Below are 21046 nucleotides of genomic sequence, written 5' to 3'. Positions count from 1 at the left end.
CTCAGCTAGCCCTGTTGCCCTCTTCCCTGGCTCCCTTACACAGGATGGACTCTGGGGGGACTGGCACCACCCTGCCCTTGGCCTAGACACTTCTTTGTTCTAATCCCCATTGAATTATGCATCCCTGAACTCTATCTCCTTCATCTGTCTTGGCCAGTGAATCCATGCTCACCTGGGGAGACTTTTCTTCCTCTGCAGCCCCAACCATGCAGCCCTCACCTTCTCTGGTCAGACCTTCTTCCACTTGCAGGTGGTTAGTCCACCCTCATCCCCTTTTTTCCTCCTTCATTTCTGCCAGTGTGCTCTAATCTTCCATTATCCATGAGCTATGCTTCCGTCTTGCATTCAGCCCAGTGTCTTGACCTCGCCAGCCTCTCTGCACTCCCTGCTGTTCACTCTGTGTCTGGACAGTGTACACATTCCATCTGGATCCCAATCCAACAGCATACACTATCCTCACCACTGAACACTACCAACACCTCACCTGATCACACCTGCCACGCTCCTCACTTGCCAATGCCGGGCCCACCTGCCCACCACGCTGCACACACTGCTGCGAGCATGGTGTGAGTGAATGCACCTGGCCTGGCCCCTGGTCCATGGAAGGTGCCCACACAACAGTGACGATGGGGACCATTGCTCAGACGGTGCTCACGCTGTGCCAGATGCTTTTTGGGAGCTTCACTCCCAATCCCAGGGCATTCCACAGCTTCCCTGGGAGGCAGGTCCTCTTCCTGCCCACCATGGACCAGACAAGGCTACTGAGGCACAGAGAAGCTAGGCAACTTTCAGAGGCACTTGCTGTCCTGTGCTCCCGGTGAGCTCCCTCTGAGCCCACCATTGCTCATTTCATGGAAGGGCTGCCTATCCCCTATTTGAGACAGGACTTTTACGAGCGCTGGGCCCTGGCCTGTGGTGGGAGGGATTGTGCTTTTGTTCTCTGTTTTCCTTTCCATCAGACCTTGTTCTGGGGGTGGAAGGTGGGGTGAGGAACCCAGGTGCCAACTCCTCCATCGCTGAGCTGGGTCAGGAGGTTGGGGGCCTCCAGCTGTTCCCCGACCTCGGGCTTCACTCAGGAGTTCTCCAGGGTGAGAAAGGTGCCTGGGATAGAACCCCAGTCTTGGTTCTCTTGGACTCTTCCTCACAGCTCAGATCTGCTTGCCAGGTCCAGCCTCCTCGGAGGCCTTTGAGGCCATGGGATCTGCCAGCCTGTGTTTCCTGGACTCTTGGGCTCTGCATCCTCAGAGAGTGTGACGGTCTAGTTTCTGCCCTTACAGTGGGCCTCCTTTCTGTTTTCCACTCTCTCACCATCTTATTTAGTGACTGCTGGCTTCTCTCCAGCCTTTTTTCCAGAGATAGGGCCAAATCTCCATCCTCATCTCCTTAGGTCCTCTTTTCCATCTCTGGTAATGGTATTTTCCATGCTATGGCATTTCCAGCTCATTGCTGGTGGGGCAAATGCTACTGAGAACAACTCTGAATCTCCCTGCCTGGAGAGCCCAGGAATGTGGTGGTGGGGGCGGGGAGGACAGGGATTCAAGGACTGTCTGGAAAGCTCTGCGGCTCTTGCCCGATGCCTTCCCCACCCTCTGGGCACCTTTTCCAAGAAGGCCAGGGAAACTCTGTCTGCCATCGGATCCACTTCCCTGGGTGCCTGCAGCAGGTCCGCTGTGAGCCCTCCCTTGGCCTGGTGGGGCGTTCAGAAGTTGTGCCGTGTGGTGATGCACGTGTCCAGGTGCTCATGACTCCTGGCTGCTGGAACTCACATTCCTAGAGGTTTGTGGCTTCCTCACCTTGACTCTTCTTTTGGGTTCCTCAAGGAGATGACCAGAGAAAGGGGTGGGACTCTGCATTCAAAACCCAGTGGTAGTGGGGAAATCTGGAGCAATCCAAGGCTCCCTTGGATGCTTTGTTCTGTCAGGTGGAGATCATTCACCTATTGTCCATGCTGAAAGGGGCTTTGAGAGTCCTACAGGGCAGCCCAGCAGAACAGAGGCTTGGCTGGATGGGACTGGCCTTAGCTTCATGCCTCTCCTTTTGTCTCTATTGTGGCCGCTTTTCAGAGAAGGGCACTTCCCCAAATGGAAGGTGAATATGGGAGTGAAAGCTAATGTCCCAGCACACTACTGATACAACCTCTTCCTAAACCACTCCAGACCCCAACAGTCTGTGTCCTCTTCCTGAGCAGGAGTCCCTACAACCCCTTCTTCCACTCTACACTGCCTTCCTCTCTAGCCTTCTCCTTCCCCAGAGCCCCTGGGTAAAAGTCCCTGTCTTGCCAAAACTGAAGAATGCCTTCCCTTTCCCATAAACAGGTTTTTATAGCTGTGCCTGCCCAGACGGAGTCCACGCCAGAGGCAACCCTGGCTGCTGCTTGCAACACAGCCCTACGTCATGCCATAGAAACGCTGTACACTGTTACTGCCATGAGACACTCCCTGGGCTGGGCTGAGCTGGGCTGGGTCCCCTTCCTTTCTCTTCCCAGTGTCTGCAGGTCCACTGAAAGGGGCAAGCACCCTGTAAATGAGTTCCCTCTTGCTCATGCTGGGTGGAGGAGACAAGCAGAGATTTAGCCCTTAAAAAGACAAGGCTAGAATGTCCAGCCCTAGTGGCCTGAGAATATAGCAAGATGGTATTTAACTTACTGCTAGATCCTTGGCGACTGGCATGGTGCCTGGCATATCCGAGGTCCTGATGAATGTTTGCTGAATGAAGAGCTGAATAGATGAGTGATGAGCCCTGGCTGTGAGTGTGCCCCCTGGGTGGACCCTCTCCCTTGTTCCCTGGTTCTCTTCCATCTCCTCCCACTGACTTCTCCAATCCTGGCTCTCTCTCTGCAGACAGAGCTGTCACTGCAAAAGGAGCAGCTGCAGCTCAAGATCATTGAGATTGAGGATGAAGCTGAGAAGTGGCAGAAGGAGAAGGACCGCATCAAGGTGAGCGCCCCCAAGCTCACCTTGCTGCTCCCTTACCCCACCAGGCCTGCCTGCAAAGAGGCAGGCCTTGGCTCCCATTTGAGTCTCAGGCACACATAGACATCCCACATGTGTTTCTTCTGGCTTCTCCCACGTCCTCTGACATTCTCATTGACTGCCCTTCTCAGTCTGAGCCAGGCACTCAGGTGGGATCCTGTCTGTGACCTAATACCCATTTCATATTATCCCAGCAAGTAAAGACCCCAGTGTGTCTTCCGATGTTCTCCAATGTCTGTTCTGCCCACCAGACTCCCCAGCCACCAAATGCACACCATTTCTTCTCTACTTATGCCATTGTGGCTAAATATGTGTCTGCCGTGGTTTGGATAATTGCAAACTACAATCTGAAATCACTGCCTGCTTGACCCTGACTACATACACAGCTGGCATACACATTAATTTTCTGAATACACATTTCTACATATACATTCATTTTCTGAAGGATGTTTGGTTCTGGTTAGAGTTTCAGGGAGCATATTGTGACCCATGGGAGAACTTTGGGGCCCACAGGGAATGATGGCTCATATCAACCCACCAAGAGGAAGGAGCCACGGTAGGAATGTGGGCTGTGAACAAACCTGGCTATCTCTATCAGTAGGTGGCATCCCTCAGTGATGCCTTTGAATGAGATTCTTGGCTAAACAGACTTGCCAGGTTAGGGCAGTGGGAATGCCCTGACCCTGTGCTGGAAACCTAAAGACATACCCAACTAGGGAGATTTCTTTCCCTAACTAAAGCCCTGCCTAATCCCTTCCCTGACTTTGGACCTCTAGAGCTTCACCACCAATGAGAAGGCCATCCTGGAGCAGAACTTCCGGGACCTGGTGCGGGACCTGGAGAAGCAAAAGGAGGAAGTGAGGGCTGCGCTGGAGCAGCGGGAGCAGGATGCTGTGGACCAAGTGAAGGTGATCGTGGATGCTCTGGATGAGAGGGCCAAGGTGCTGAATGAAGACAAGCAGACCCGGGAGCAGCTGCATAGCATCAGCGACTCTGTGTTGTTTCTTCAGGTAACAAACCACTCCTCTGTCACTCAAGCCCTCAATTTCCCCGTGCACTTTTCGAGACCCCCCTCCATCATCCATCCATCCACCTATCCACTTATCTACCTATTCATCTATCCATTCATTCACCATCCAATCATCCAACCATCCATCCATTCATCCATCTATCCAAGCGCCATTCTCTCTGTTTAATTTTTTAATCCAATCCATTTCTCTACCTACTCTCAAGATGGCACACAAATATCACCTTTTATGAACTTCAGTTGATATGTGCTAGCAGTGCCGTAGGCTCAGTAGGAAAGAGTTCTGAGATCAGTGAATCGGGTAGAGGGGCAGTGGTGTAGGAGTGCTGCCTATTTGTTATCTTGGATCTAGTCCATTTGTCTATTCATCCATTCATCCTTCCATCTGCTAGAGTGTTTTGGATACTACTGCATGCCCAGTACTCTATTAGGTGCTGTGGCGAATAGAGAAGTACAAGACATGGTTTCTGCCCCCAAGCAACTGCAATCCAGCTGGGAAGATAAGACATGTACAATTAGAGAACAATATAGAAAAGTGTGTAATTAAATGATAAAGCATATGGCTCAGGAGATAAGTGCCTGTAGAAGCTCAGAGAAGGGCAGGCGGGCTAGAGGAAGCTAAGACAGCTTTGTGGAGGCGGTGGAGTTTCAACTGGGTCTTGGAGGCCGGTTAGGATTTGAGAGGGAGGACAGAGTCTTCGGTGAGGAGGAAGGGAAATGAGAAGTGCAAAGGCAGCACTGAGCATGGCATGTAAAGGTAGAAATATCACTGTGGGCCGGGCGTGGTGGCTCACATCTGTAATCCCAGCACTTTGGGAGGGCAAGGCGGGCGGATCACCTGAGATCAGGAGTTCGAGACCAGCCTGGCCAACATGATGAAACCCATCTCTACTACAAAAAACAAAAACAAAAACAAATTAGCCAGGCATGGTGGACTCACCTGTAATCCCAGCTACTCAGGAGGCTGAGGCAGGAGAATTGCCTGAACTCGAAAGACGGAGGTTGCAGTGAGCCAAGATCGTGCCACTGCAGTCCAGCCTAGGCGAGAGAGTGAGGCTTTGGAAAGAAAGAAAGAGAGAGAGAAAGAAAGAAAGAGAAAGAAGGAAGGAAGGAAGGAGGAAAAAGAAGGAAGGAAGGAAGGAAGGAAGGAGAAGGGAGGGAGGGAGGAAGGGAGGAAGGGAGGAAGGAAGGAAGGAAGGAAAGAAAGAAACAAAGAAAGAAAGAAAGAAATACCACCGTGGCTGACCCTGAATACCATAGTCATTCCTTGCATTTCTTTAGTGCATTCACTCCCAGTCTTCACAGCTTGTGTCCCTCTCACAAACCCTATGAGGTAAACAGATGCACCCGCTTTAGCGGTGGGAGTCGTGGAGTCACACATCTGAATGCCAGTGCCATCAGGGCTGTTAGCATCCAGTGAGTTTTAGCTGAACCTTTTCACCTTACAGAAGAAACAAACATCCAGTGAGGAAGAGTGGGGCTTGCAGCACTGAGATCCCCAGCTGCACTGTGAGAGCCCCTGGCAGAGAAGAGTCCTCATAGCTCATGAAGACCCAGGCAGTTAATGGTTTTTTCCTTTCTTGGTAGGAATTTGGTGCATTGATGAGCAATTACTCTCTCCCCCCACCCCTGCCCACCTATCATGTCCTGCTGGAGGGGGAGGGCCTGGGACAGTCGCTAGGCAACTTCAAGGACGACCTGCTCAATGTATGCATGCGCCACGTTGAGAAGATGTGCAAGGCGGACCTGAGCCGTAACTTCATTGAGAGGAACCACATGGAGAATGGTAGGTCCCCTCTCGTGGCTGGGCCCCAAGGCCATGGACCTTTCTGTCCCAAATCAATTCCTGCTGCCTGACATGGGCTGGCGTCCGGTGAGCTTATTCTTATTGTTCCTACCCACCCATCCACCCTTCCTCAGGCTGTATGGACTAGGATACAGGGATTCTAACCCTCCCCCTCCTTTGAACTTGCTGCCAAAGTTATGCAGCTATAGCAAGAGGCCTCCAGAGCAGGGACATCCTGGGCACTGGCTGCACAAATGCCTCCTCTCTGTGGGTTGTCCATCAAACTCATAGACTGGTTTTGTTCAGATCTACATCTAATTGCCGGGCCCCGCCCAGCAGCTGTGTGGATCCTGCCCCTGGTATGGGCCAGACTCCAAACTGGTGGCTTTGCAGACTGTAGCAGACATGACCTAGAACTGCAGCCATGCCTGGAGGGAGGACTTGCCTGTCATCATGGCCATGCTGAGCAGTGCTGAGCCCAGAGGCTGGACTTGGCCTGGTGGGCTGGGCTGGGGATGGTGGGACAGTGTCTCTGTGACTCACCAGCTCCCCTGAAGTCAGCTCTTCTTCTGAGTCACGCTGTCCCCTCAGAGGTCAACTGAATCATCTCACAGAAAACCTCTGAACCTGAGAAACAACATTGTTAAGTCCTTTTCCACCCAGTCCCTTTAGGGCCTGAAGCCTGGGCACTTTCCCCAAGGCCCCACCCGATGTCCCAGGTGTTGCACGGGGCCTTGAGAGTACAGCCTTATTAATGAATGCTAGACGTGAATACCCCAAAGGAAAGGACCCCGATTGCTCTCCAGACACAGCATATGATTCTTTGGGGGAGGAGAAGGAGATGAGGGGGATAGGAGTGTGCGGAAGGGTTGGGGTTCAGGAGGCCATTTGTGCACCTTGGTGATGGCAGTGTCACAGTGTCCCTGTGAAATGTGGGGGACATTCAGTCACACCCAAGGACAGATAAGCCATTTCAGCAAGACAATCATTTGGCTTCAAACGGCACTCAGATCCCGAAATCCTCCTTCTAATGACAATAGTGATGATGCTAATGGTGATGGTGACAGCTGACAATGATTGAGTGCTCGCTCGATGCTGGGCATTTCGCTGAGCTCCTCATGCACATTACCTTATTTTCCCTGCGGGGTGTACTGCATTTTACAGGTGAGAAGGCTGAGCCTCAGAGACGCATCCTTTCATAGGGCGCACAGCTCGGTAGGGGGTACGGCGGGGTTGAACACTCTGCTATTCAGTCTCCCGTGCCTTCTCATCTGAGAAGCTGCAGCTGCCGGTGGCTGCAACAGTGGGGTTGAGGAGTGTGATAATCATCAGCCCTGGGGTACAAACCCGGCAGGGGAGCCCCTCCGGTGAGGTCTGGCCAGGCCTGGGGGCATGGCCTAGACTGGGGTGGAGTGAGCCTTGCAGAAACTGTTCAGCCTCCTGACGGCTCAATGTCCCATATCTAGGTCACAATGCTGGCCCTGTACAGGTGTGGCCCTGCGTCCTGTATGAGGTGTGTGGCGAGGTGGCAAGCAGGAGCAGGGATAGGCACTGCTGATTCAGTGGCCCACACCTGTGCCTGGGGCCGTGGGGGCGGATCCTCTGCCCCTATGTTGTTTTTTTGTGTGGCTGCTGTGTAGATGCTGGGAGTGTGTCTGCTCTAGGAAGTGGTGGCCGGTGAGTCAGACAGTGGAGTGACCATCCACTCCTCCCTGATGCCAGCCTGCCCACCAGACCAGGAACTCGTCCACACCTCAAAGGCCCCTGTGCTAGGAGACACCAGGCCACTTCATCCTGGGTTCTGTGGGGCACAGGGCTGGGCTAACACCTAGAAGGGCGTTTGTTTATTCTTTGAGTATCTACTGTGCACCAGAGCACAGACAGGTGCAGGTGATGAAGATGAAGAACGAGGCTCTCAGCCACATTCCTCCTCTTGCTCAGGAGAGAGAGAGAGGGAAGGACAGGGAAAGTAGAACACGGGGAAGTTGCAAGAGAAAGGAATGGACTGGGTGTGGCTGAGGGAAATCAAGCGTCGAGCAGCAGATCTGTTTGAGTTGGGGGTTAGGGGGTCTGCAGGTGAGTGGCCCCCGCCATAGCAGCTCACTCCACTGCCTGAATACCTGGGCCATGGAGGCCAACACTGAGACCTCGTCCCCTCACCTTAGGCTGCCAGCAGTGGCTGGGACTGAACCCGGAAGTAGAGGGCCAGGGCTCAATCCCCAACTCTGCCCTTATTGCCATGTGACGTTGGGCAAGCTGCTTCTCTTACTTCCTGAGTCTCCATTTCCTTATCTGTCTCAGGGGGATGTAACCACAGTTGATGTATGGATCAAATAAGAAATGGGCATTGAAGCACCTTGTAAAGGTGAAGTGCTCGGAAGTGCTGTGCACACGATCTTATTCACAAGGGCTCCGTCCGAGAGGGTGGGTGGCTCTTTGCAAACACCCTCTCCACCAAGAACTCAGGAACCGAGCAAATGCCGGTCAGGGCGTCGTATTCTCGGAGGCTGCGGAAACTTGGCTCTCCCTGGGACATAGGGGGTGGGCTGTGGGGTGACTCATCTGAGCCCCCAAAGTCCCCAGTGGGCTGCCTCCTCCTTCCCACCTGGTTCCTCTGCTGACCCGACCCTCTCCTTCCTAGGTGGTGACCATCGCTACGTGAACAACTACACGAACAGCTTCGGGGGTGAGTGGAGTGCACCGGACACCATGAAGAGATACTCCATGTACCTGACACCCAAAGGTAAGAGGGAGCCCTCTCACCTTAGACCCAGCGTCTCTCCTGCTGCCCAGGGGACCCGCAAAGTCCATGCAGTGACTCTTAGCCAGGTTCCTTCTGGGTGGGGGTGATGGTATGTCCAGTTTGTGTGGGAAAGTCCTGGCATCTGCACGTTGTCCTGATGTGATTATGAACAGCGTCTGCGTTAGCTCTCAGAAGCGTCCTGGTTCGAACGAGAAGTTACCTGGTGCCACCTCCTCAGAGGCAATCCTCGGCCACACAGGCAGCCCCTCTGCACTCCTTGCCCTCTCACTTCTAGCCCACACCTCTGCTTCTCTTTCTTTCCAGAGGTCTCCTGGGCTCCCTTCTGCCAGGCTGGTGCTGTGTTTTGCTTTGGCTCAGGTTTTGTAGGGGCTGAGCCCTCTGAGATGGCTGCCGACCCCAGGACCATTCTGCTCCCCTAGGCGGGGAGAGCAGTGCCTCTTCTTCTGAGTTTCCCGGCTCTGCACCCTGGCCCCCTTGGCCCTCCCTCCCAGGCCCTGGACAGTCCCAGCCTGCAAGGTGCTGGCCTAGCATAGACCAGTGCCTGCCTGTCCTTGTCCTGTGGCGGCCTCTCATTCTTGGGCGCCAGCAACAAACCACAGAAATATCCGTTACATAAGGGCGGGTGCGCCGACCCTCGGACCATGAGAGTGTGTGCCTTTGCGGGTGGGAGAGTGGGACTGGGGGAGGAGGGAGGCATGGGGAAGGCACAGGGGCTGGGGAGGGGGAAGCCTCCAGGAGCTAATCAGTAATTCACACATGTCTTACACACACACATACACACACACACACACACAGTGGGAGAGGCTTGGGGGATTTGGAGAGATGAGCTCAACAGAAAAGCACCTGTGCTGCCCCACCCAGTTTGAAAACAACCCCTGGGCTTCTTGGTTGTTGGGCTCTCCCTCCTCTGACATTCCTGGTGTGGGCCAGGCCCCAGCCAGCCTGCCTGCCTCCTCCCTGCCCAGGGTGCTGTGCCTTTGGGCAAGTTCTGGGAGAGGATAAGCTGTTCTAACCAGTCAGCCCCAGCACCCCTCTCCTTAGAAACCCCACCAGGCCTCACCCCAGCCCTGTCCCTCCTGTCTCTCCCTACCATCCATGGACCAGGCCCCGGGGTGTCATCGAGTGCCATGATGGGCTCCTGTGGGTCTCTCCTGCTCTGTAGGAGACTGAGGGCCGGGTGTGAGCCTCCTGCAGGTGTGGGAGGGGGTGGAGGGAACAACAGCACCCACTATGATGCCACCCTGAGGGCTTAGGGCCTGGGGCATCTTGGGCAGGCTTCAGTACCCATATCTGAAGAGAGGGGAGGTTGTGCTCACATGCTGGGAGACTTCCCAGCTCTGTTGCTGTGAGTCAGTCTATGATGTCTGTGATGGAAGAAGTAGGTTCCCCCAGCATCCCTGCCCAAGCACTGTGGGTAGCCTGTGCCGAGGATGGGAGGGACAGGAAATCTGCCCTCTGGGAGCTCCCAGGCTCAGGGTGGAGGTGTGGGGAGGACACCAAGGAGTCACCAAGGAGATGAAAGAAACAAGGCCCCTAAAGGGACTGGGTCCTGAGTCTGGGAGGTCTGAGGTCAGTGGGATTGACAGTGGCTGTGACTCCTTCCCAGGAGGGGTGAGTTTCCGGGAACCTGTGCTCAGTAGAGGGGCATGACTGCGATGGGCAGAGGGCATCAGGGACCACAGGCATAAAGGCTTACAGGAAGGACTGGCAGGACCAGAACTGGGGGTGTGGTGTTATCTGAGGGTCAGGTGGGGAGGAACAGAGGTAACAGAGGACCAGAATACACATGGGGAGCTCATTGTTTTCAGCTGGGTATCAGTGGGGGTATCAGTCCCCACTGCTTCCTCACAAGGCTGTTGTGAGAGCCCAGGTGTGCAGAAAGGAAAGCACTTGTGAAGTGAGGCTCTGATCTCCCACCGCTTCTGCCCCCGTGGTTGCCATGGCCTCTCCAGGTTTATGCTGATGCTCTCCTCACGGTTACTAACAGAGCCCTTCTACTCTTCAAAAGCATGCCAATTTTGGTGATAAATTAGTTGATTGCCTATGTCAGACCCGAAGGACCTCTCTCAGTTGTGGAATCCAGGTCCTGTGATGGGCACTTGGGCAACTTTTTGGGGGCAAGGAGTCCTGCATGAGACCGTTTTCTGCAATGACAGCCCCCTTCATCTGCTTCACAGGTGGGGCCCGGACATCATACCAGCCCTCATCTCCCGGCCGCTTCACCAAGGAGACCACCCAGAAGAATTTCAACAATCTCTATGGCACCAAAGGTAGGTGGTGGCTCAGCTTGAGGGTGCACAGGGTTCATGTGGGGCTGTGCAGGCAGGAGGGGCGTAGAGGTGGGGCCAGGGGGCACGGGGTTCAGACCCCAGTGTGAGATGAATGTGGGAAGCTGGGATGGGTGGGGGGCCCAGACACGGGTGGAGAGGGGTCCTACCTACCGAGCTTAAAGTGTGTGTGTGTGTGTGTGTGTGTGTGTGTATGTATGTGTGCGTGTGTGTACATGCATGGGGGACACAGTTAGGCTGGAGGAAAAATAGCCAGGAATCTCGGAATCCCTGGAGATCCTTGAGTCCGTGTGCTCTTCTGATTCCTGAGGAAGGATTTGGGGAAAACTGGGGCTGAGCAGCCACCTTAGGCTTAAGTGTGGGGAAGCCCCCCAGCCAGTATGAGGGCACGAGGGCCCAAAGAGAATCTACTGATTTGCGTACTTCTGCAGTGAAAAGTCGTACAGTGGTTAGTTGTTAGCTTGGCTGTGACTGGAAAGGAAGGCATGGCAGGAAATGGGACTGGCCCTGGAGCTCCAGGAGGTAAGGCGAGTGAGCAGCACCTTAAGACCTAGATGAGATGAAATGGGGGTGGGGACGTGGCTTCCCTAGGGGGAGCTGCTAAGTTCAGGGTCTCCTTCTGCCCAGTGCTCCGAGGGGACCATTTGCTCAAGGGCAGGGCCATCCCACTCAATGAGACCCGGTTCTGGGAGCCCTTAGTTCTTTCCTGCGGGCTCCTGGTCACGTGCCAGCCATGCACAGGGAAGGAGGGGACTGGGTCAGCCCCCGCCCCAGACATAGCACTGGAGGACTCTTCTGTGAGGACAAGAGCCATGGAGACTGGAGGGTCAGGGGCACCACAGCAATGCCTGGGCCTCTACATCCAGGATTGGATTCACAGCCATGACCAGTGGTACCCCCTCCTCCACATATGCAGTAGACCATGGGCACCTTGAGGACAGAGCTGTGTCTGTCCTGTTTGCTGCTACAGGCCCAGAGCTCAAAAGTAGGAGGGGGTCAGGAAGCAGTCATTGAGAGAAAGACTAAAGGCACGAGTGAACAGAAGGGCAAGGTGTCTGGCCTCGCAGAGCCCTGGCTAGACGTGCTCACTGAGGCCTTGCTACAGAAGCTGCCTGGGATCCCTGTGGGAGGGCTTTGCACAGGGGCAGGTGGCCAGCCCCAGCCATCTCTGACCCCTGAGCCCGAAAGTCAGCCCCCAGCCCTCCCCACAAGCAGCCAAGGGGTGAGCTTGACTAAGGAGGTCACTGATGTTTCAAGCCTGGCAGATGGGGGTGCTGGAGAAGTGTGCATCACCCACGGGGGCTCTGAGCCCCCCACTCCAGTGCCCTCTGAGTGCCCTAGCAGCTCCTCCTACCCCCTTCCCATTGCCTTCTCCTTTGGACTATGGGACATGCCTGCACATAGGCGTGTGCTAGCCTATTCAACTTGGCAACTATCAACTGTCTCATCCCCAAGTTTTAGGATGTGTTTGTATTTATTTGTTCATTGGTTCATGCATTCTGTCCATCAACCATACAATGAGCACCTTCCAGGAACCAGGCTCTGTGCCAGGCACCAGGTGTGATGTAGGGGCCAGACAGGCACATTCCTAGTTCATGTGAGCTCACTGCGGGAGACAGACAATTGAACATATAGTTGCTACCCAAAGGGTAGGGGGTGCAGGATGATGTGGGGATGGGGCTGAGGCACATGCAGACATTGGGGAGGTGCCATGTAAGCTGACACTTGAAGACCCCACCCTTGAATCGCCGAGGGTGGGGAGCAGGAGAAGTGTCCTAGGCAGAGGACAGGGTCTGGGTACATAGCCTGGGGCAGGAGAGAAGCTGGAGTGTCTCAGACACTGAGACTTAGCCTGGTTTGAATGTCCAGTGGTGGAGGGAGGATAGAGACGAAGCCAAGAAGTGGGAGATGGTGGGTGTGTGGCGGGGATTGGGGAGAGCAACTCACGACAGAGCCATGGGCTGCGCTTGGGACGTTGCGCCTTATTCTGAGGATAGTGGCCTTTAGGTAGGGCAGGGACCAGACTATGCTTTATATTTTAGAAAGGTAGCTATGGTGGCAGAAGGATCGGGGGAGGTATCACTGGGATCACAAGTGGCATCCTGGGTTAAGTTGTGGCCAGTGGCTGGAGAGTCACAGACCTGGCTGTGTCCTGGTCCTGCCTCCTCTCCCCCTCTCAGCTGTGGGGGCCTGACAGCCCTTCTTTTCCCTGCCAGGTAACTACACCTCCCGGGTCTGGGAGTACTCCTCCAGCATTCAGAGCTCTGACAATGACCTGCCCGTCGTCCAAGGCAGCTCCTCCTTCTCCCTGAAAGGTGAGCTTGCCCACCCTGGCCCCTGCTTTCCTCCACAGCTGCCCCACACCTCCCAAACCTTGCTTGGGTCTCTTCCCTGAGCTGCTAGTTCCTCCCTCACCTCGCTGTCCAGTGACCACAGCCTCTCACTGGACAGAGATCTGGCCCAGGACAGACCCTGCTTGTTTCTTGAGGACCTCAGCTTCCAGGTCATGGCCTGTGTCTTCCCAGGCCTCCCTGCAGGCTGATGGCTGACACTGAGAGTGCCTTCACTGTGCTGTGAACCAGAGCTCCTTTCTGGTCTGTCTGGGCTGAGGCGGAGGGAGTCAGGGCAGCCCCGCCTTAGACTAGCATATTTGCAGCCAAGCTCAGAGAGTGCACCTGCTCTGGGCCTCTCGGGCTTGCCATCCTAACCCTGGGTGGTGGCCACACTGACGAATTCCTGGCCCTCTCTAGGCCCTAGTCTCTGGCTAGTGAAATGGGAGAGGCCACAGAGCCAAGGAGAAAAAACGTGAATTTGGGTTTGGGAGTCCGGCAGCACCTGGTTCGGAATCCTGACTGCTGCTTATAAGCTGTGCAACTCAGGCAAACTGCTGAGCTCATAGATACAGGGGCCAGATGAGAGCCCGGGAGCTGCCGCCATGGTCTTTGCTGAAAATGAGGACAGGAGTGGGGGCTGGGCTACGTCAGCGTTTCCCAGGGCTTGTTTCACCACTCTCTAGTCTCTACCTACACGCTGCAACAACAGCTCTCAGTGGTCAGGACGGGGGGGACACACCATATCCCCTGCACCCAACCTCTCTGATCCTCAGGGTGCTGCTTCTCCTACTGCAGAGTTTATTTAACTCGCAGCGTTGGCTGGCTCTAGGGTCCTGTGGCCATGGAGCACCTGCCAGCATCCTGCAGAGCCAATCCTGCAGGCGGCCCTTTGGGAAAGGCAGGACCAGACGACCCTAAGGCCCCCCAAGACTGATCCTCTTTTCTGGCACTCTGTCCCCCGCCTGCCTGCGGTGCTCTGCAGCACTCTGACAAGGGAGAGTGGTCGATGCCTCCTGTCCCCTGGGGCTGGGGGCATCCGGAGGGGGCAGACTTGAACCAGACCCCAGCTATGGGCCCCTGGCCCTCATGTATCTCCTGAAAGATCCCAGGGACAGCTCTAATGGCTGTGGTGGGAGTAACCCTGTCTCTCTTCTGGCACCCCGAACATCTGGCCTGCAAGTCAAGATCAGCAAATTGGGTGGGCTCAGGAGAGGGAAAGGGGCTCTGCAGGGCAGACAGATCCCTGAGCAGTGGCCTCTGAGGCCTCGTCACTCAGTTGTCCCTTCTGGCCCAGAGTCCTACACTATACCTAGGGCAGGGATTCTTGGAGCTGCCGGCAAGATGAAGGAGACAGGACTATGGGTGGAGGGTCCCAGCCTGCAGAAGCCCCGGGCATGTCCTAGCTCTGATCCGGGCCTGGGGAGCTCCAGGACTTGCCTTGGCCTGTTTGGCTTCTAGCAGGTGCCTTTCTGCTCTCTGCTCAAGCCTGGACCACAGAGCACCTGGCAGGGGAGGTGGCCGCCCTCAGGTGTGATTCAGAGCAGCCTCCAGCATGAGGGGTGGGTCCTTTTGGCCCCTCGTGGGAGCAGCACTGTGCCACTAATGCCTCTCTCTCTCCCAGCAGGCACTGGGAAAACCCCCTATCAGTTCACCACCTTGGGACAGGCCACTGCAGAGTTTTCCAAACCACTGGGTCGCAGTGGGCTGTCTAAAACTAATCCCGGTACCTGCCCATTTTTCCATTCCTCCCCTTTTCTCTCCCACAGCGGGCCAGGTGGGACACGGGGGGCTCTCTGCCACTTCTAGGGTGTGCCGGTCCCTTCTCCCCAGAGCTCCCTGGAGAGGGATGCATGCCCCACCTGCCACCCAGCACACTCTTTCTGGACTTCTGCCTGCTGCACAAGGCGGGTGACTTGGGCCACCCTGACCCCACCCCTGTTTCCATTCTCCCCTCTCTCATGGCTGGCGTGGGATTTTCTTTCCGGGAACTGAGAGATGAGGCCTGAATTACCCCTCTTAATCTCCACTCAGGATCCCTGGAATGCCCCCCTTCCAAGGCTGCCCCCACCCCCAGATGCAGGAAGAGACCCAGGTTCTTTGCTCCGTCTCCTCCCCCTCCTCCTTGCTCAGTGCCAACCTGGGAAGGGCCAGCCCAACAGGCAGCCTGGCAGTGCTCATCATGAGCCTGACCTGCTCATCCTCGCTTAGAGCAGGGCAGGACAGGGGCTTCCCCAAGACAGACCGCAGCCTCTCACTGGACAGAGATCTGGCCCAGGACAGACCCTGCTTATTTCTTGAGGGCCTCAGCATCCAGGTCATGGCCTGTGTCTTCCCAGGCCTCCCTGCAGGCGGATGGCTGACACTGAGAGTGCCTTCACTGTGCTGTGAACCAGAGCTCCTTTCTGGTCTGTCTGGGCTGAGGCGGAGGGAGTCAGGGCGGCCCCGCCTCAGACTAGCATCTTTGCAGCCAAGCTCAGAGAGCGCACCTGCTCTGGGCCTCTTGGGCTTGCTGTCCTAACCCTGGGTGGCAGCCACACTGACAAATTCCTGGCCCTCTCTAGGCCCTAGTCTCTGGCTAGTGAAACAGGGGAGAGGCCACAGAGCCGGGGAGAAAAAACACGAATTTGGGTTTTGGAGTCTGGCAGCACCTGGTTTGGAATCCTGACTGCTAATTATAAGCTGTGCAACTCAGGCAAACTGCTGAGCTCATAGCTCATAGATACAGGGGCCAGGCTCAGTGAGGAGACGTCTACAAAGTCCCTTCCACAGTGCTTGGCACAAGTGGGGCTCCGTGAATGGGAAGCATCATCCAAACAGCGCAGGGGAGTCCAAGTGAGCGCCTCCTGCCAGGAAACTCTGGCAGGTCATGCTTATGCGTGGTGCTCCTGGTTTCTGGGAAGGGGAGGGCCCGTGGTGTAAACCTCCGGGGAAGGTGAGTGGAAATCCCTGCAGAGCAGTGTGATGCTGCACTGGATGTGGGTGCAACACTCCCCTGCTGCCTGGTCCAGCCCACCTGGCCAGCTCCTCCTCCTTCTGTTTGCTTTGCTGCCTCCTCCCTTTGGCCAGCCTCCCCAGGAATTTCGGTTGCGGCACCCTGGCTGCTGCACGCCTCTTCAGGCGGCTGCATTTGGTAATGGGCTGGATGATGCTTGGTGGTCACTTTGGAGAAGGCAGCTGTGCTGCTCTGGCCCCGGGGGCCCCTGACCACCAGCGGTGCTCCCTTTGACTTGAGTCTCTTGTCTTCCCAGGCTATCCTTCCCTCATGCGGAGCCAAAGCCCCAAGGCCCAGCCCCAGACTTGGAAATCTGGCAAGCAGACTATGCTGGTAAGGGAAGCACTGCCAGGAGGGCCTGGGCACATCCAGAGACCGGCTCCCTGGGGGCAACAGGTTCCAGGGTCTGTGGGAGGATGATGACTTCTCTGGGCCATGGGGTAGAGAAGGAGGCAGCAGTGGCCTGAATACCTGCACACAGCAGAGGGTAGTAGAGAGCCAGGGCTAATGGGCAGGGGACTGGCTAAACACACACTGTCTGGACCTCAGTTTTCTGATCTATAAAGTGGGCAGCCTTGGGGTTTTTATTTGGCGAATGCTTGTTGGATGCCTATGCTAGTGGAATGACAGCTTGGGTTCTGCCAGCTCTGGGATTGTAAAACAGCCCAGCAGGAGGACAGGCCTCCTCCTAGAGATGGGTCCCACCTCCCCGGGGCAGTTCTCCAGTGCTGATAGCATAGAGGCCATTGGGGTGATAGTGTGGGGGTGGGAGAGGCTGGAAAGTTGGGAATAGATATATTTAGGTTCAATATCTAATGACCCTAGGCCAGGGATATCAGAAGAGCAGCAAGACAGGGAAGCATGGCTTTGGGGTCCAGGCCACCTGCTGACTGTGGGGTCCTGGATAAGTTAGATACCCTCTCTGAGACACTTTCTTGCTTTTTATGATGTGGGGACTGAGATGACCTCCAGTGCCCGTTAGATCTGACGTAGCTGACCCTGACTGAGAGCTCAGTGATCAGGGACTGTAGTTCACATGCAGAGCCCCCGTGTGCCTGAATGCCTTGCTCCTGAAGGTCCATTCTAGGCCCTGCTACAGGAGTCAGCCAGCTGCCGTGACAAGTGGGTGGCATCAGGAGCTCTGCTGGAACCAGGGCCGCAGCCCTTGGCTCTTGCTGTCCTTGCAATTGGAGGTCAGAGCAGGAGAGGTGATTTGCCCTGGACCACAAAGAATGGCTGGGGATAGTTTAATTGGAGAGAATCTTTAATTGCTGGCGATGGGAGCTAAATGATCGTGTGTGTAATTTGGAGCTGGGCCCAGGGGCATTGCAACAGCAGGACTGCAGAAAGCAGAAATGGGGAGATAAAAGGAGGTTTCCGTTCTAGACTCAGTCCTTCCCCTCCCTACTACATACTTTTCCACCCTCTCAGAGCCTGGGACCCTGAAGAGAAGGCTCATCAGCACTTTGAGGCCCCTGGCAGGGCAGGGTTCTGGTGTCCAGCAAGCAGCCAGCGCTGGGAGAGTGGAGGCAGGTGCTGGGGTGCAGAGAGGCTGAGCTGGGAATCAGTTTCCCTGGGGGCTGACACCAGCTGTCTCATTTACTTGCTGTGTGACCTTGCGTGAGGAAGAATGATTCCTTTGTGCCTCAGTTTTCCCATCTGTAATTAGGATGATTTCCTAGCTCTTCCAACTATAATATGTGCTGTGACCTCAAGCCAGGGAGGGGAAGGGAGGGTGAGGGGAGCAGTCTGCTCTGATGTCCACCTACCACTCTGGGCTTTTAACCAGACAATGCCGTTCATCGACCTGCAACCCATATTATTGACCCAGTCTTCCTCAAAGAAAGGCTTCAGCCATTTCCAAATCTATTCACTTTGCCCTGTGAATTGCTTGGGGTCCCGGCTGGCCCCTGGGGGTCAGGAGACCTGGTCCAGGCCCTGCTCTGCCAGTAATTAGCTGTTCTTTCCCCTCCCTGGGTCCCAGTTTCTTCCTTTGTTTAATAGGTGGTTTAAGCAAGGTCTGAGCATCCCTCAGGCCCACAATGCCTGCTGTGAACCAGACATAGGCAAGGAGCTGACCAGGAGGTGTCAGTTCCCTGGCAGACAGGGCCAAGGGCAGTGCACCCTTGGGGTGTGTGTATGAGGGGCAAATGATGTCTCCTGTGTTGGGATCCGCAGGGCATGGGGGTGGGCTTAGCCTCTGACCCAGCTCAGGGACAAATCCTCTTCCTGAGACCCTCCAGGGACTGATGGTGCTTGCCTGGGTGAGCAGCAGCTAAGCCGTGCTCTTCCACTCCATCCTGGAGGGCTGCCTCCTCAGGGCCCTGATGAAGTGATCTGGGTGGGGTGGGGCACGCTGATTTCATGAAATTACTGGGAGATACAATACATGGAGAAGGCTGGGAGAGCTGTCACTGGGCTCTCTCCAGAGATGCTCCCTGAATACCAATGGCTGGGGGAGGAGGAGCCGGACTAGAGAGGCAAAGGGCTGTGGGGAGCCTGGGACTGTGTTGGGCTGGGGCAGTTGTTTACCCTCTCTGCACCCCCTCTGTAAGGGAGATTTATGCAGAGAGAGCCAAAGAAAATCCTGGAAGCCCTCGCCATAAGAGAAGTGATACCGAGAACTGGGGGCTGGGGGTGTGGGTTTTGGAGGCAGCCTGCTGGGGCTTGGATTCCGGCTCCTTGCTTACCAGCTGAGTGACCTTGGGCAAGTTGCCTAGCTTCTCTGTGTCTTGGTTTGCTCAACTATAAAATGAATATGATAATAGTAATCTATGTAATTGGGTGGTTGTAAAAATTAAATGAGTGCATCCGCATATAGCCCTCGGCACAGTGCTGTGAAGTTCCGTGGAGTAGAAAGTGTTATATAAATAGCAGCTGTGGTAGCGCTGGAGGAACCTCCTGAGCTGTGGAGAGAATTTTCGACCAGTGTGATGGGGGGCTGAGGTTCAAGCTCACCCACTAACTATGGGAATGGACTCCAATTAGGATTCAAACCTGTAAATCCTGACATTAGAGACCAGCACCTGATCACAGGGTAGGTAGATCTTGCAGATCAGGCCAAAAGGCTCCTAGAATTGTCGGGGCTTGGATCACTGCTACCTCCTGGGGCAGGTTAGGATAGGGTGGGTCTAGCTAGCGGGCTCATCTGTCATCTGGCCTCCCTGACCACTCTTTGTTTTCCCCACAGTCTCACTACCGGCCATTCTACGTCAACAAAGGCAACGGGATTGGGTCCAACGAAGCCCCATGAGCTCCTGGCGGAAGGAATGAGGCACCACACCCCTGCTCTTCCTTCTGACCCTGCTGCTCTTGCCTTCTAAGCTACTGTGCTTGTCTGGGTGGAAGGGAGCCTGGTCCTGCACCTGCCCTCTGCAGCCCTCTACCAGCCTCTCGGGGAGGTTCTGGCCTCTCCAACTTCCCTACTGGCCACACTCCATTCAGACTCCTTTCCTGCCTCATGACCTCAGATGGTCAACATCGTTCCTGTGCTCAGAGGCCAATGCATCACAGGGGTGAGATAGGTGGGGCCTGCCCTAACCCACTACCCTCCTCCTCTCGGGCTGGATCTGGGGGCTAGCAGTGAGTACCCGCACGGTATCAGCCTGCCTCTCCTGCCCACGCCCTGCTGTCTCCAGGCCTATAGACCTTTCTCTCCAAGGCCCCATCCCCCAGTGTTGCCAGCAGGTACCTGGACAGCACAGCCACGCATCTCCCTTTCACATGGCCCACCTCCTGCTTCCCAGAGGACTGGCCCTACATGCTCTCTCTAGTCCTACCTATCAGTGTCCAGCGTGGCAGAACCTGCAGCCCTTGGCCACTGCAGACGGGAACCTCTCAGTGTCTTGACATCGCCCTATGCAGGCAGTGGGTCTCCACCACAGCCACTTTGAGTCTGTGGTCCCTGGAGGGTGGCTTCTCCTGACTGGCAGGATGACCTTAGCCAAGATATTCCTCTCTTTGCTCTTCTGGGATAAACAATTCCCTTAACACGATATGATCCACCCATGAAAATAGCTACTGGCCCAGCTACCATTTCCCAGCTGCTGTACCGTTTGCCTGTAGAATTTCATTCAGTTTATAATTTGGCATTCTCTCTGGCGATGGAGAGTGTGGCTGGGCTGGCTGCAAAGGATGCCTCACACACTGCCCCCACCCGTAGCCACTGCCCCATCAGAGGCTGCCTCCTCCTTCTGATTACCACCCATGTTGCATATCAAGGTGCCCAGGGACTGGAGACGAGACAAAACCAGGCGCAGCACAGTGGGGACCTCCCTGTCTCAACAGCCCCAGGCCTGTGGGGACTCTGGAAGGATGGGTCAGCTTGCAGGGGTCAGGGAGGGAGACATCCAGCTTGGGCTTTCCCCTTTGGAATAAACCATTGATCTGTCACTTCTCTTGTATTGAATGACCATTTCCCTGAGGGTCCCCAGGGGAACAGGCTGCATTCTTCTGAATGTACTTTTTCCCTCTGATGAGGGCAGAGTCATCTTCCTGCTCTCCTCTTGCAGATGTGGCTCCTTTGAATCTCCCTTGACCTCCTTCACCCTGTCTGGGACACAGGGGTGCAGTGCAGGAGCCTGGGCCTTAGGGAGGCAGGCCTTGGCTGACAATGAACACGGGGAGAATGATGGTGGGTTGTGGGCCTGGGGATACGCTCAATACCTTCTGCCATGCTCAGACCTTCTGGCCAGCCCACCCCAGAGTTCCCAGGGGGAGAAGGGCCCAGGAGTGGCTGGGAGCCTGTAACCCCCAGCACTCTGGTGCTCAGACACAGGCTGGAGTGGAAGCCCACTGGAGGCTTCAGACCTGAGGGCCTTCTCAGTGCACAGAGGGCCTTCTGGGAAGGGGAGCTCACCTCTGAGGCTGGCAGGAGAGTCAGGC

General features: G+C 55.5%; 1 protein-coding gene across 3 annotated transcripts in view; it reads left to right on the top strand.

Annotated features, from left to right (window-relative positions):
• TRIM29 (tripartite motif containing 29) overlaps positions 1-20565 on the top strand; it is a 77384-nt gene extending 56819 nt beyond the window's left edge. Inside the window, exons 3-11 of one of the 3 annotated variants that reach the window (XM_025356213.1) lie at positions 2841-2936; positions 3749-3982; positions 5587-5785; positions 8427-8528; positions 10727-10819; positions 13054-13152; positions 16419-16495; positions 19353-19422; positions 20027-20554. In XM_025356213.1, the coding sequence (XP_025211998.1) occupies positions 2841-2936; positions 3749-3982; positions 5587-5785; positions 8427-8528; positions 10727-10819; positions 13054-13152; positions 16419-16495; positions 19353-19415 (963 nt within the window). In that variant the 3' untranslated portion in view covers positions 19416-19422; positions 20027-20554. Of the gene's footprint in view, positions 1-2428; positions 2689-2840; positions 2937-3748; positions 3983-5586; positions 5786-8426; positions 8529-10726; positions 10820-13053; positions 13153-16418; positions 16496-19352 lie in introns of those variants that run through there. The other 2 variants (XM_025356214.1, XM_025356212.1) reach the window with 2 other exon arrangements.
• Positions 20566-21046: the final 481 nt, after the last annotated feature.

The sequence above is a fragment of the Theropithecus gelada genome, chromosome 14 (genome assembly GCF_003255815.1).
Source record: "Theropithecus gelada isolate Dixy chromosome 14, Tgel_1.0, whole genome shotgun sequence".
Lineage (NCBI taxonomy): Eukaryota > Metazoa > Chordata > Mammalia > Primates > Cercopithecidae > Theropithecus > Theropithecus gelada.
This window is presented reverse-complemented; position numbering and strand designations above follow the sequence as displayed.